Source organism: Manis javanica, chromosome 7 (genome assembly GCF_040802235.1).
Source record: "Manis javanica isolate MJ-LG chromosome 7, MJ_LKY, whole genome shotgun sequence".
NCBI lineage: Eukaryota > Metazoa > Chordata > Mammalia > Pholidota > Manidae > Manis > Manis javanica.
In genome coordinates, this window is record NC_133162.1 from 84,712,402 (window position 1) to 84,726,827 (window position 14,426).

At 41.7% G+C, this 14,426-nt stretch overlaps 1 protein-coding gene across 13 annotated transcripts in view; it reads right to left on the reverse strand.

The window, feature by feature from the left end:
* MTR (5-methyltetrahydrofolate-homocysteine methyltransferase) overlaps positions 1 to 14,426 on the reverse strand; it is a 231,355-nt gene that overhangs the window by 82,136 nt on the left and 134,793 nt on the right. For all 13 annotated transcript variants that reach the window (XR_012133305.1, XM_073241249.1, XM_036999299.2 and 10 more), the window contains 4 exons: positions 14,039 to 14,128; positions 12,782 to 12,934; positions 2,102 to 2,209; positions 910 to 1,010 (listed from right to left, as the gene is read on the reverse strand). Coding sequence is in view for 12 of the 13 variants with exons in the window: in XM_073241249.1 (XP_073097350.1) it covers positions 910 to 1,010; positions 2,102 to 2,209; positions 12,782 to 12,934; positions 14,039 to 14,128 (452 nt within the window). In the remaining variant the exon portion in view is untranslated. The remainder of the gene's footprint in view (positions 1 to 909; positions 1,011 to 2,101; positions 2,210 to 12,781; positions 12,935 to 14,038; positions 14,129 to 14,426) is intronic.

Genomic DNA, 14,426 nt, shown 5'->3' on the forward strand with positions numbered 1-14,426 from the left:
GAAGCAGTCAGAGGGAAAGGGTGCCATCCTGACAGGCTCCCCATCTCTGGCCTTCTGCTGTGGTTCTCAGTGTACCTCAATGGCCCAGAATGCAGAGGACAAAAATTCTGACAGTGGGGCAGCGACATAATGGACAGGTGTTTCCTGACAGCAGGAGATGAGAACTCTAGGGGCCACAGCTTAGCTGCAGTCAAGCCTCTCTTCTCTACAGAGAAAATAGCACATTGGAAAGAAGTCGGTGACTCAAAAGGACTGTTGGCTGGATGTGGACCAGAGAAGGCATTAGTTTTAACAGGCTTTTTTGATTATAAAGAATATGTTGAAATCAGAGCCAAACATACACTGACTTACAGCTCTCATAAAGTTAATGAGATAACAGAAAGGGACTTTACTTGTATACAACATACCAACATCTAGCTTCATCATTACCAAGACCCATGCATCATCCTGTTCTAGGCAAAAAAGAGAAAACTGTACAAAGCCTTCTTGTGAAACTCCATTTAGCCAAAATCTCTTAAGATATTGGTTCTAAAATATGGCAGTTCACTGGGAGGAGAAAGAAACTCTGCTCTGCTGCCTGTGGGTAGGAACCCAGTGTTCTAGTTATCAGAGCCTCTGGTCCACAGTGAACTGTGAAGAAGCCTCTTAGTTGTTTTTACCCTATTTAAATACTTTTTACTTCTCTTTTTGTCCTTACCGAACATAAAACAGATTAAATAATTAATGTATCACCTCAAAAGGTGTGTTCAATGCCAAAAATTTGAGAACACAGTAAGAAAAGAAATAAAAGATAATTTCTAACATTTACTGCCATAATCTACCCAATAAAGTTATTCAACCCAATAATTACCTGTAAATGCTTTTATTTTTAAAGAAGAAAGGGACTGAAAGAGGTGAGTCTGAACTTACCTGAAATTATTGCAGCCAAGGACTACTCCTACTATATTCTTGCCAATGTCGTGCACGTCGCCTTTAACAGTAGCCAGCACAATGGTGCCTTGGTAAGGGTCCTGCAGAGTAATTCAAGCAGATAAATGTTGCTGTGGCCAGTTGGAGGCACATCACTTAGCTTTCTAAAGCCAGAGTTGTCAGAACACAAAGCAATTTAATACAACTGAGACAACCTCAGAGATGGGTCCAGAATCCAAATCAGGTCCCCTGCAGGTAGAAAGCTGTAAGCCCGAGCAGTTTGACGCTCCCTAGTTGGCTAGCTCAGGGAGCCTCAACCAAGGTCATGAGTTCTGTCACCTCAAAGAACAGTTTAAGGTGAAATATAAAATAGTCTCATAGCTGAAGACCACATCCTTAACCCCTGACAGCTGTCAACACATGTTTATTGTTAGTAGTAGTGGGAGAGAGAGGAGGAACTGGTGAACAGTGTATGTCCTACCAGACTCTGACCCACCACAACAGCCCAGTCACAGGGGCACTTGACTATCTTGTTTCTTCAACACTATTGTGCTACGCACTGTCGGCATCCCTTCCCTCACACAAAAAAGACAAGACAAGACAAAGTCATGCAAGGATGGATCCTTAGAAACACTGTGTCTGTTTGAGCCATCCACAAATGCAGATAAATTAAAAAATTCAGAATCCTAGGGGCCAAAACTAAATGAGCTTCACAGGGAGCTAAACAAAGTCAGAGCTTAATCATTCACTATGGTGGTGTGGCCAACAAGAATTAAATTGAATCCAGAAGCAGCGCCAAGGACATTACCAGTATGCAGAAAATATTCATTTAAGTTTTCCAAAATCAAACATTACTCAGTGACCTCAAGGGTAGTTACCAGTCTTTGTAGCTACTGTGCAGTAGCTGGCACACAGGAGGAGCTTGTAAATGGCCAGCAGATGAATGAACAAATGAGTTTTGTCTTGAAATCATAGGCTTTGTTTAAAGAGTTATGTTCAATTAAAAATTTCATTAAGCCACATTCAAAGGGAAATCCCAGGGCAATCTGACACTTAAAAGAGTTAGATCATTTCTCTATTTTATCTTCAATGACAAACATAGTCAAGTTCTATGGTCCCTCCTCCCACTCGCGAAAGAGTCCTTGAGGTCAGTCCTTCACGGGGCCCACGAGGTCTAGAAAAAATGACTTGCCTCTTCCTCTACTGTGCCAGGGAGCCCTTTAGTTTCTTCTCTTTCTTTTTCCATGAAAGGGATCAGGTGGCCAACAGCCTTCTTCATGACCCGAGCTGACTTTATAACCTGAGGAAAACACACAGGGTCAGGCATCTTTACCAAACCACATGAATGGCTGCTAATGGCCATTTGAAAAACGTTAAATTTGAACAAATGAAGAATGCATACTTTTTACCTCAGGTCAGCCACACTAGAGTCCACTTCTGACAGTGGGCAGGACAAGGAATGAGTTCCTCATAGGCAAAGTCAGGGAATGAGGTATAGGAGAAGGAAAACAAGGCTAGACATCAAATGTTTCAATCTTTGTTCTCCTAACTTCTGCAGTTACTTTTCCTCTGCCTAGAAGGCTTTCCATCACTTTTCCAAGTTCTATGCTTCCTTCAGGTTTCAAGCTTCTCCACCATGAGCCCCTTCTCAGCCTTTCCTTCTTAATCCCCAGCATCACAATTCACTTATTAAGGCTTTCACTTAAGCAAGAACAGAGCCTTTTATAAGGCCTTCACCAAGCATGCTAAAATTCATGGGTGAAGTAGAATAAAGAACTTGGTATTGCACAAAGTTTCCCCTTACAAGTAAATGTACAGTGGAGAGACCTAGCAGCACCTTAAGCAAACGATCAAGGAAAACGTCACCAGTACTGAGACATGGTAAGGTGATGGGCCTGCGGAGGGAGCCCCTGAGAAGGGCAGAGCATCACTGTGTCATTCCTGCCGCAAAAGAGGGAACATCTGACAAGCTCAAACTGCAGGACACTCCAAATGATAACCATATTATACTCCAGAAGTCAAGATCTTCAAGTTTAAAAGGCAAGACGGAGGAGCTGTTAGAGAAGGCAGGCTAAAAGTAGCATGGGATCCAGGAAGAGAAAGAAACAGTATGGAAAAACTGGTGGAGTTTGGTAGAGGACTTTACTTAACAGTGTTACCAATGTTAATTTCCTGGTTGGGATGACTGCACTAAGGCCCAGTACAAATGCTAACAGGGGAATGTGTGGGGTGAGAGATATATAGATGCTTGCTAAACTGTATTTGCAACTCATCTGTAAGTTAACTCAAAATGAAAACTTACAAATCAGTCAACATCATGAAAAACAAAGACTAAGGAACTGTCACCAACTGGAGGAGGCCAAGAAGACAGGATGATTGAATGCTCCACACCAGAACTGTGGCCATGGTTTCACAGAAGCATGCATTTAAAACTCACCAAACATACATGAAATTTATTGCATGTTAATTATTAAATGATAAAGCTGTTTAAAAAAAGGATGAATGTTATGAAGGAAAATGGGCAATTAATAATTAAATACAGAATGAGTAATTAAAATTTTTAAAAAGCAGCCTTTAAAAAAAGGAGACTCTTGAGCCAAGATGGCGGCGTGAGTAGAGCAGTGGAAATCTCCTCCCAAAAACACATAGAGCTATGAAAATATAACAAAGAAAAATCTTCCTAAAATAGAGACCACAGGACACAGGACAACATCCAGACCACATCCACACCTGCAAGAACCCAGCGCCTTGTGAAGGGGGTAAGATACAAGCCCCAGCCCGGCGGGACCCGAGCGCCCCTCCCCCCGGCTCCCGGCGGGTGGAGAGAAACCGGAGCAGTTTTTTTTTTTGGCGAGCGCTTTTTGGAAGCCTTAGAGGGACGGGCCCCCGTTGCTGGGGAGGCAGGGTGGCGGGACCGGTGAGGAGGTGCCTGGGAACAGCGCCGGAGGACAAAGAATATCCCGCGTTTCTCCCTGCGAGACCTGGGGGCGGGTGCCTGAGACCGGTGCCTGAGGACGGAGGAGGTCGCGCGTTTTTCCCCTTTTTTTTTTTTTTCTCTTTTTGGCAAGCGCTTTTTGGAAGCCTTGAAGGGACGGGGACCCCAGTGCTAGGGAGGCACGGTGGCGGGACTGGTGAGCGGGTGGCTGGGACCGGCGCCTGAGGACAAAGAATATCCCCCGTTTTTCCCTGCGGGACCGGTGGGCGGGTGCCTGAGACCGGCACTTGAGGACAGAGGAAATCGCGCGTTTTTCCCCTTTTTTTTTTCTCTCTTTTCTGCGAGTGCTTTTTGGAAGCCTAAAAGGGACAGGGACCCCGGTGCTAGGGAGGCAGGGCGGCGGGACTGGTGAGCGGGTGCCTGGGACCGGCACCTGAGGACAAAGAATATCCCGCATTTTTCCCTGTGGGACCGGTGGGTGGGTGCCTGAGACCAGCACCTGAGGACGGAAGAAATCGCGCGTTTTTCCCCTTTTTTTTCTCTCTTTTTGCCAAGTGCTTTTTGGAAGCCTTGAAGGGACAGGGACCCCGGTGCTAGGGAGGCAGGGCGGCAGGACTGGTGAGCGGGTGCGTGGGACCAGTGCCTGAGGACAAAGAATATTGAGCGTTCCTTCCCTGCGGGACCGGTGGGTGGGTGCTTTTTGGAAGCCTTGAAAGGACAGGGACCCTGGTGCTAGGGAGACAGGGCAGCAGGACCAGTGCGCGGGTGCCTGGGACCGGCACCTGAGGAAAAAAAAAAAAAATCGCGTGTTTTTTCTTTTTTTTTCCTTTCTGTTCCCTCTCTCATTGTTGCTGTTGTTGTTTTGGTTTGGAGAGTGCTTTTTGGAAATCTTAAAGGGGCAGGACAGGTCACTTAGACCAGAAGCAGGGAATCTGGGGATCTCTGGGCACTCTAACCCCCTGGGCAGCAGGGAGCACAGAGGCCCCTTACGGAGATAAATAGTCTCCTGGCTGCTCCCCCTCTAACGGGGCTCCACCATTTTGGAGGAACAGCCCCAGCCAGGCCAAGCCCACAGCAACAGTGGAGATAAACCCCAAAGCAACTGGGCAGGAAGCAGAAGCCCTGTCTGCGCACAGCTGCCCAGCACAAGCCACTAGAGGTCGCTATTCTCCCAGGAAAAGGCTACAAACCAACAAGAAGGGAAGCTCTTCCAGCGGTCACTTGTACCAGCTCTGCAGACTATCTCTATCACCATGAAAAGGCAAAACTACAGGCAGACAAAGATCACAGAGACAACACCTGAGAAGGAGACAGACCTAACTAGTCCCCCTGAAAAAGAATTCAAAATAAAAATCATGAACATGCTGACAGAGATGCAGAAAAAAATGCAAGAGCAATGGGATGAGATGCAGAGAAAAATGCAAGAGCAGTGGGATGAGATGCAGAGAAAAATGCAAGAGCAGTGGGATGAAGTCCGGAAGGAGATCACAGATGTCAGGAAAGAGATCACAGAAGTGAAACAATCCCTGGAAGGATTTATAAGCAGAATGGATAAGATGCAAGAGGCCATTGAAGGAATAGAAGCCAGAGAACAGGAACGTATAGAAGCTGACATAGAGAGAGATAAAAGGATCTCCAGGAATGAAACAACACTAAGAGAAATATGTGACCAATACAAAAGGAAAAACATTCGTATTATAGGGATACCAGAAGAGGAAGAAAGAGGAAAAGGGATAGAAAGTGTCTTTGAAGAAATAATTGCTGAAAACTTCCCCAAACTGGGGGAGGAAATAATCGAACAGACCATGGAATTATACAGAACCCCCAACAGAAAGGATCCAAGGAGGACAACACCAAGACACATAATAATTAAAATGGCAAGGATCAAGGACAAGGAAAGAGTTTTAAAGGCAGCTAGAGAGAAAAAGGTCACCTATAAAGGAAAACCAATCAGGCTAACATCAGACTTCTCAACAGAAACCCTACAGGCCAGAAGAGAATGGCATGATATACTTAATGCAATGAAACAGAAGGGCCTTGAACCAAGGATACTGGATCCAGCACGACTATCATTTAACTATGATGGTGGGATCAAACAATTCCCAGACAAGCAAAAGCTGAGGGAATTTGCTTCCCACAAACCACCTCTACAGGGCATCCTACAGGGACTGCTCTAGATGGGAGCACCCCTAAAAAGAGCACAGAACAAAACACACAACATATGAAGAAGGGAGGAGGAGGAATAAGAAGGGAGAGAAGAAAAGACTCTCCAGACAGTGTATATAACAGCTCAATAAGCGAGCTAAGTTAGGCAGTAAGATACTAAAGAAGCTAACCTTGAACCTTTGGTAACCACGAATCTAAAGCCTGCAATGGCAATAAGTACATATCTTTCAATAGTCACCCTAAATGTAAATGGACTTAATGCACCAATCAAAAGACATAGAGTAATAGAATGGATAAAAAAGCAAGACCCATCTATATGCTGCTTACAAGAAACTCACCTTAAACCCAAAGATAAGCATAGACTAAAAGTCAAGGGATGGAAAAACATATTTCAGGCAAACAACAGTGAGAAGAAAGCAGGGGTTGCAGTACTAATATCAGACAAAATAGACTTCAAAACAAAGAAAGTAACAAGAGATAAAGAAGGCCACTACATAATGATAAAGGGCTTAGTCCAACAAGAGGATATAACCATTCTAAATATATATGCACCCAATACAGGAGCACCAGCATATGTGAAGCAAATACTAACAGAACTAAAGAGGGAAATAGACTGCAATGCATTCATTGTAGGAGACTTCAACACACCACTCACCCCAAAGGATAGATCCACCGGGCAGAAAATAAGTAAAGACACACAGGCACTGAACAACACACTAGAACAGATGGACCTAATAGACATCTATAGAACTTTACATCCAAAAGCAACAGGATATACATTCTTCTCAAGTGCACATGGAACATTCTCTAGAATAGACCACATACTAGCTCACAAAAAGAGCCTCAGTAAATTCCACAATATTGAAATTCTACCAACCAATTTTTCAGACCACAAAGGTATGAAAGTAGAAATAAATTCTACAAAGAAAACAAAAAGGCTCACAAACACATGGAGGCTTAACAACATGCTACTAAATAATCAATGGATCAATGAACAAATCAAAATAGAGATCAAGGAATATATAGAAACAAATGACAACAACAACACTAAGCCCCAACTTCTGTGGGATGCAGCGAAAGCAGTCTTAAGAGGAAAGTATATAGCAATCCAGGCACACTTGAAGAAGGAAGAACAATCCCAAATGAATAGTCTAACATCACAATTATTAAAACTGGAAAAAGAAGAACAAATGAGGCCTAAAGTCAGCAGAAGGAGGGACATAATAAAGATCAGAGAAGAAATAAACAAAATTGAGAAGAATAAAACAATAGCAAAAATCAACGAAACCAAGAGCTGGTTCTTTGAGAAAATAAACAAAATAGATAAGCCTCTAGCCCAACTTATTAAGAGAAAAAGAGAGTCAACACAAATCAACATAATCAGAAATGAGAATGGAAAAATCACGACAGACTCCACAGAAATACAAAGAATTATTAAAGACTACTATGAAAACCTATATGCCAACAAGCTGGAAAACCTAGAAGAAATGGACAACTTCCTAGAAAAATACAACCTCCCAAGACTGACCAAGGAAGAAACACAAAAGTTAAACAAACCAATTACAAGCAAAGAAATTGAAACAGTAATCAAAAAACTACCCAAGAACAAAACCCCGGGGCCGGACGGATTTACCTCGGAATTTTATCAGACACACAGAGAAGACATAATACCCATTCTCCTTAAAGTGTTCCACAAAATAGAAGAAGAGGGAATACTCCCAAACTCATTCTATGAAGCCAACATCACCCTAATACCAAAACCAGGCAAAGACCCCACCAAAAAAGAAAATTACAGACCAATATCCCTGATGAACGTAGATGCAAAAATACTCAATAAAATATTAGCAAACAGAATTCAACAGTATATCAAAAGGATCATACACCATGACCAAGTGGGGTTCATCCCAGGGATGCAAGGATGGTACAACATTCGAAAATCCATCAACATCATCCACCACATCAACAAAAAGAAAGACAAAAACCACATGATCATCTCCATAGATGCTGAAAAAGCATTTGACAAAATTCAACATCCATTCATGATAAAAACTCTCAGCAAAATGGGAATAGAGGGCAAGTACCTCAACATAATAAAGGCCATATATGATAAACCCACAGCCAGCATTATACTGAACAGCGAGAAGCTGAAAGCATTTCCACTGAGATCGGGAACCAGACAGGGATGCCCACTCTCCCCACTGTTATTTAACATAGTACTGGAGGTCCTAGCCACGGCAATCAGACAAAACAAAGAAATACAAGGAATCCAGATTGGTAAAGAAGAAGTTAAACTGTCACTATTTGCAGATGATATGATACTGTACATAAAAAACCCTAAAGACTCCACTCCAAAACTACTAGAACTGATATCGGAATACAGCAAAGTTGCAGGATACAAAATCAACACACAGAAATCTGTAGCTTTCCTATACACTAACAACGAATCAATAGAAAGAGAAATCAGGAAAACAATTCCATTCACCATTGCATCAAAAAGAATAAAATACCTAGGAATAAACCTAACCAAGGAAGTGAAAGACTTATACTCTGAAAACTACAAGTCACTCTTAAGAGAAATTAAAGGGGACACTAATAAATGGAAACTCATCCCATGCTCATGGCTAGGAAGAATTAATATCGTCAAAATGGCCATCCTGCCGAAAGCAATATACAAATTTGATGCAATCCCTCTCAAATTACCAGCAACATTCTTCAATGAATTGGAACAAATAATTCAAAAATTCATATGGAAACACCAAAGACCCCGAATAGCCAAAGCAATCCTGAAAAAGAAGAATAAAGTAGGGGGGATCTCACTCCCCAACTTCAAGCTCTACTACAAAGCCATAGTAATCAAGACAATTTGGTACTGGCACAAGAACAGAGCCACAGACCAGTGGAACAGATTAGAGACCCCAGAAATTAACCCAAACATATATGGTCAATTAATATTTGATAAAGGAGCCATGGACATACAATGGCAAAATGACAGTCTCTTCAACAGATGGTGCTGGCAAAACTGGACAGCTACATGTAGGAGAATGAAACTGGACCATTGTCTAACCCCATATACAAAGGTAAACTCAAAATGGATCAAAGACCTGAATGTAAGTCACGAAACCATTAAACTCTTGGAAAAAAACATAGGCAAAAACCTCTTAGACATAAACATGAGTGATCTCTTCTTGAACATATCTCCCCGGGCAAGGAAAACAACAGCAAAAATGAGCAAGTGGGACTACATTAAGCTGAAAAGCTTCTGTACAGCGAAAGACACCATCAATAGAACAAAAAGGAACCCTACAGTATGGGAGAATATATTTGAAAATGACAGATCTGATAAAGGCTTGACGTCCAGAATATATAAAGAGCTCACACGCCTCAACAAACAAAAAACAAATAACCCAATTAAAAAATGGGCAGAGGAACTGAACAGACAGTTCTCCAAAAAAGAAATACAGATGGCCAAGAGACACATGAAAAGATGCTCCACATCGCTAATTATCAGAGAAATGCAAATTAAAACTACAATGAGGTATCACCTCACACCAGTAAGGATAGCTGCCATCCAAAAGACAAACAACAACAAATGTTGGCGAGGCTGTGGAGAAAGGGGAACCCTCCTACACTGCTGGTGGGAATGTAAATTAGTTCAACCATTGTGGAAAGCAGTATGGAGGTGCATCAAAATGCTCAAAACAGACCTACCATTTGACCCAGGAATTCCACTCCTAGGAATTTACCCTAAGAACGCAGCAATCAAGTTTGAGAAAGACAGATGCACTCCTATGTTTATCGCAGCACTATTTACAATAGCCAAGAATTGGAAGCAACCTAAATGTCCATCTGTAGATGAATGGATAAAGAAGATGTGGTACATATACACAATGGAATACTACTCAGCCATAAGAAGTGGAAAAATCCAACCATTTGCAGCAACATGGATGGAGCTGGAGAGTATTATGCTCAGTGAAATAAGCCAAGCGGAGAAAGAGAAATACCAAATGATTTCACTCATCTGAGGAGTATAGGAACAAAGGAAAAACTGAAGGAACAAAACAGCAGCAGAATTACAGAACCCAAAAATGGACTAACAGGTACCAAAGGGAAAGGAACTGGGGAGGATGGGTGGGCAGGGAGGGATAAGGGGGGGGAAGAAGAAGGGGGGTATTAAGATTAGCATGCATGGGGGGGAGGGAGAAAGGGTAGGGTGGGCTGCACAACACAGAGAGGACAAGTAGTGACTCTACAACATTTTGCTAAGCTGATGGACAGTAACCGTAATGTGGTTGTTAGGGGGGACCTGATATAGGGGAGAGCATAGTAAACATAGTATTCTTCAGGTAAGTGTAGATTAAAAATTTAAAAAAAAAAAAAAAGAAAGAAAGAAAGAAAAGGGGGACTACTCCTTAACAGGATAAAACTATTGGTAAATCAAAGATCAACGCATGCTTTAAATATCCTTAATGTTGATCACTTAAAGGGTGTCAGATGATCAGCTATGGAGGTACTCTTTTCTGATAATATTCCTTTCTCTTAATTAAAAAAAAAAAAAAAAAAGCAGTTACTGTGTGCTGACCTCCAATGAGTTCTGCACAGTGGTATAGAGGGCATGTCAAAGTGTGGGCAAAGGGTCTGTTTGTTTCTACGCAGAAGATCAAGGCCTAGCTTGGATACCCAGAAAATGAACTAAGATACGATATGAGGAGGAGCTTCCGGCATCAGCACTCTCTGGAGGACTCGTGCCGGGGGATGATCATCAAAAAGCCTCCACAGGGATCCGGACGATGCTGCGGTTGTGGCTGCATCCAGCCCACCATCTCCTGGACTTGCCATGAGAAGGAGGAGGGAGATGTCTAGGCTGGCATGTGCATACAGTGAGACAACGAATTTGACTGGATCTGTACTGTTGGAACTCAACCAGGAGTTGGGAGGGGTGCAAGTTGTAGCACCCCAAAATCTCATGACTATAGACTATCTATGGTTAAAAGAACATATGGGATGTGAACAGATCCCAGAAATGGGCTGCTTTAATTTGTCTGATGGTTCAAGTACAGTTGGAAAATATCCATCATATCATAGATAAATTTTCACAAATGCCTAGGGTGCCTAAATGGTTTTCTTGGCTTCACTGGAGATGGCTGGTGATTATAGATTTGCTTTCTTTATGTCACCGTATTCCTATTATGTCAATATGTGTGTGCAAATTAGTTAGTAGTTTAAAACCTATACATACTTAAGGTACTATACAAGAAGATATGTCAAAGAAATAATCAATCCTCCCAAGTTTCCTTCATATGCTACATCTATAGCTTTTCTTCTTCCTTCCTAATTACAAACCTTAAATAGAATTCGTGCCTCATATCGAATTTACCGAGTATCATAATTCCTCCAGGTGGTAAAGATACCTCGAGACAAGTGCTGGGCATAGAAGCCACAGGGCATAAATCTGCAAAGAAGTAAAAAGCTAACCTTTGCAAACAATATGGCTTCTCTCTCACTTACCAACTTTACATTTCCCTGTATGGCCCCGGAAGATGACTGGTTAGCCAGAGACGGGTAAGATTCCTCAAGGGAGGAACAACCTAAGACAGGCACAGTCGCAGGGGGGCCATCAGGTGAGAATTTGGGGATCAACAGAGGTGAGGCTCAGAACCTCACCCCCCCTGCTTTGAGAGAAATCTTCTGCATCCGTGGATGTCTTGCTGCCCTTGTCTAGCCTGGATTAATACTTAGTCCATAGGCACACACCTGATCATCTGATCATCTACATTTGCCTTCTTACAGCACTAAACTATGTTTTCTACCTTTATCTTGCATCTACCTACCACTTCAGCATTTTATTAAAAATAAAAATAATAATAATAATAGGAGAAATGTGGGATCAACATATAAATCAAGTACAAAAATCAAATGAATATTCATATTTGACCTGATGGTTTATAGGTCATATTGCATGATCAAAACCGAAAGTTTCTGTGATGACTGCCCTTGTACTGTTCACCATGTAAGAATTTATTCACTCTGTAAGAATTCGTTCACCATGTAAGAACTTGTTCGTTATGCTTCAGAAGATTGGAGACTGACGAGAATTAGGCTTGAGATGGATTAATGATTGTACATTGAGCATTGACCCCCCTATACTGAATTTTAGTGTTGTTAACAACCATTTGATCAATAAATATGAGAGATGCCCTCTCAAAAAAAAAAAAAAAAAAAAAAAAAAAAAAAAGGAGCCTTTTAGTTTTTGTGTGACATACAGCTCCAAACCCAGGCAGCTTAATTAACACGTCTTCAATGACAAGGTTAGTAGCTGCTGTAGATCAAAAAAAGAGCTCTGGTTTTCCTCAAAACATAACACTGAATGTATAGCACTATTTAAAGTGGTAATGATTTTTTCAAAATATGCATCCTTAAAGATGCCTATCAACTGGTCAAATCATCAAATGTTAGTATAATTAACTTTACATTAATATAGGTTTTAGTTTAATTTTGGGGGAGATGGAGAGGTGTTGGAGTAAGAGGGGGTACAGATTAGAGCAAGGAGTTTAGAATGCTGAGAATTTCTAGATGACCTCCACCTTCCACATCACCCTGAAGATGGATTTTCCCAGACATACTCCTAAATACATTCAGAGAAACAAGGACCAGACATAATACCCTGGAGCTCTTGTCAAAATTAAAACCCAAGAAATATGCCTAAACTTAATGTTTATTCAAAGACATAGACATTTTCTTTGAATTGTGAAGATTTCCCCATCTTTTACCAACCTGAGGTAGAAACATTTTTCCAGCTCCGAAAAGATCACCAACAACTTTCATGCCATTCATCAAGGGCCCTTCAATTATATTCAGAGGTCGGGGATATTTTTCCAGGTTTAACCTGGCTTCCTCAGTATCCTCAATAATGTATTTTTCAATGCCCTACAAAAAAAAAAAAAAAAAAGAACAAGGAAAAGAATAAAACAAAAAGTTAGCATAGGTCCACATAGTTATTAAAGAGTGAATCATGGAAATGCCTAAGAGTGCAGGTTCTGAAATCAGATGACATGGGTTCAAGTCTTGGCTCCTGTCACTTATTTAGACAATTCATTAAATCTCAGCTTCCTAAACTGAAATATGACACAGTACCTAGCTCATGTGGTTATTCAGAGGATAAATGAGATAACCTATGTAAAATACTTGGCTGGCTTTATTGCTACAAAGTAGGTGCTCAGTAAAAGTCAGCTACTGGTGAGAGGAAGAGTAGGAAGTAAAGTTTAAATTCATAATCAAATTCACCTTTAATCCTAGTGATTAAACATATTATACATTAATAAATATCTCCCGTGAAGTCAGTATGTTTTCTCACTGTAATGTTATAGGGCTAGGGGAGGAATGACAGTGGGCAGGACCCTTAGGCAAAGTTCAAATTCATGAAACTTCCACTGACTTATCTGGACTTTACTCATCAAGCCCTATCCTCCAGTGTTGCCAGTTGAAGGATCCTTGGATGTGGCTGACCAGCTCCACAATCTGAGATATGTGAATCAGAAAAGGTTCAACAAGTTAAACTTAAATTCTAGAGCCAAATAAAGAACTCTGAAATTCTTGACTCACAAATGAGGAGCCTGAAGCCAAGAGATTACGTATCTTGCCTAAAATTCCAATTATCAGCAGAAGAGCCAGGACTTGCTCGTTGATCGAATGACAGCAGCTTGTTCTAGGGCAGTATTTCTCAACCTTGACACTACTGCCATTTTGGGCTGAGCAATTCTTTGCAATGTGAGCCCATCCTGTGGACTGTACGGTGTTTAGCAGCACCCCTAGCCACTGGGTGCCAGTAACGCCTCCCACCCACAGCTGTGCCAACCAAAAATGTCACTGACCAAATGCGCCAGAACAGGGGCTGGGGGGAGGCAGTCACCCAGGGGCAGTCCAGGGAATGTCCTCTGCCACCTATCACCACCACCCTCCAGACACAACATCAGATGATGACAGAAGCCTCCAATCTCCAGGTCACATGCACTCAGCACCCCCACAACTCACCTTCACAAGGGCATATTCAAGGCGTTCCTCAATGGAGCCATTTCTCCATTCATCTGTCTGGATGACTTTCTTCCCTCCTTTGCCATGTGTCTGAAATGAAATTAGGTCAGAGAGATGGGTACAGCAGGTACTTACTGAACCATAAGGCAGCAAAAAAATTATGCCTTATTCCTCTTTTGTATTTACAGCCTCTAGTAGAGAATTCAGCATGAATTAAGATCTCAGGAAATATTTCACACGAGACAAGGAAAGAGAAATCTTCAGAATTCAAACTTTTAGTAGACGGACAGAGTTTTTTTCTTTCTTTCTTTCCTAGAAGATAATAATTTAGAACAAAAGATTCCCAAGACAGTAAGAGAAGTTATAACCCACATCTGATGAACTTTTA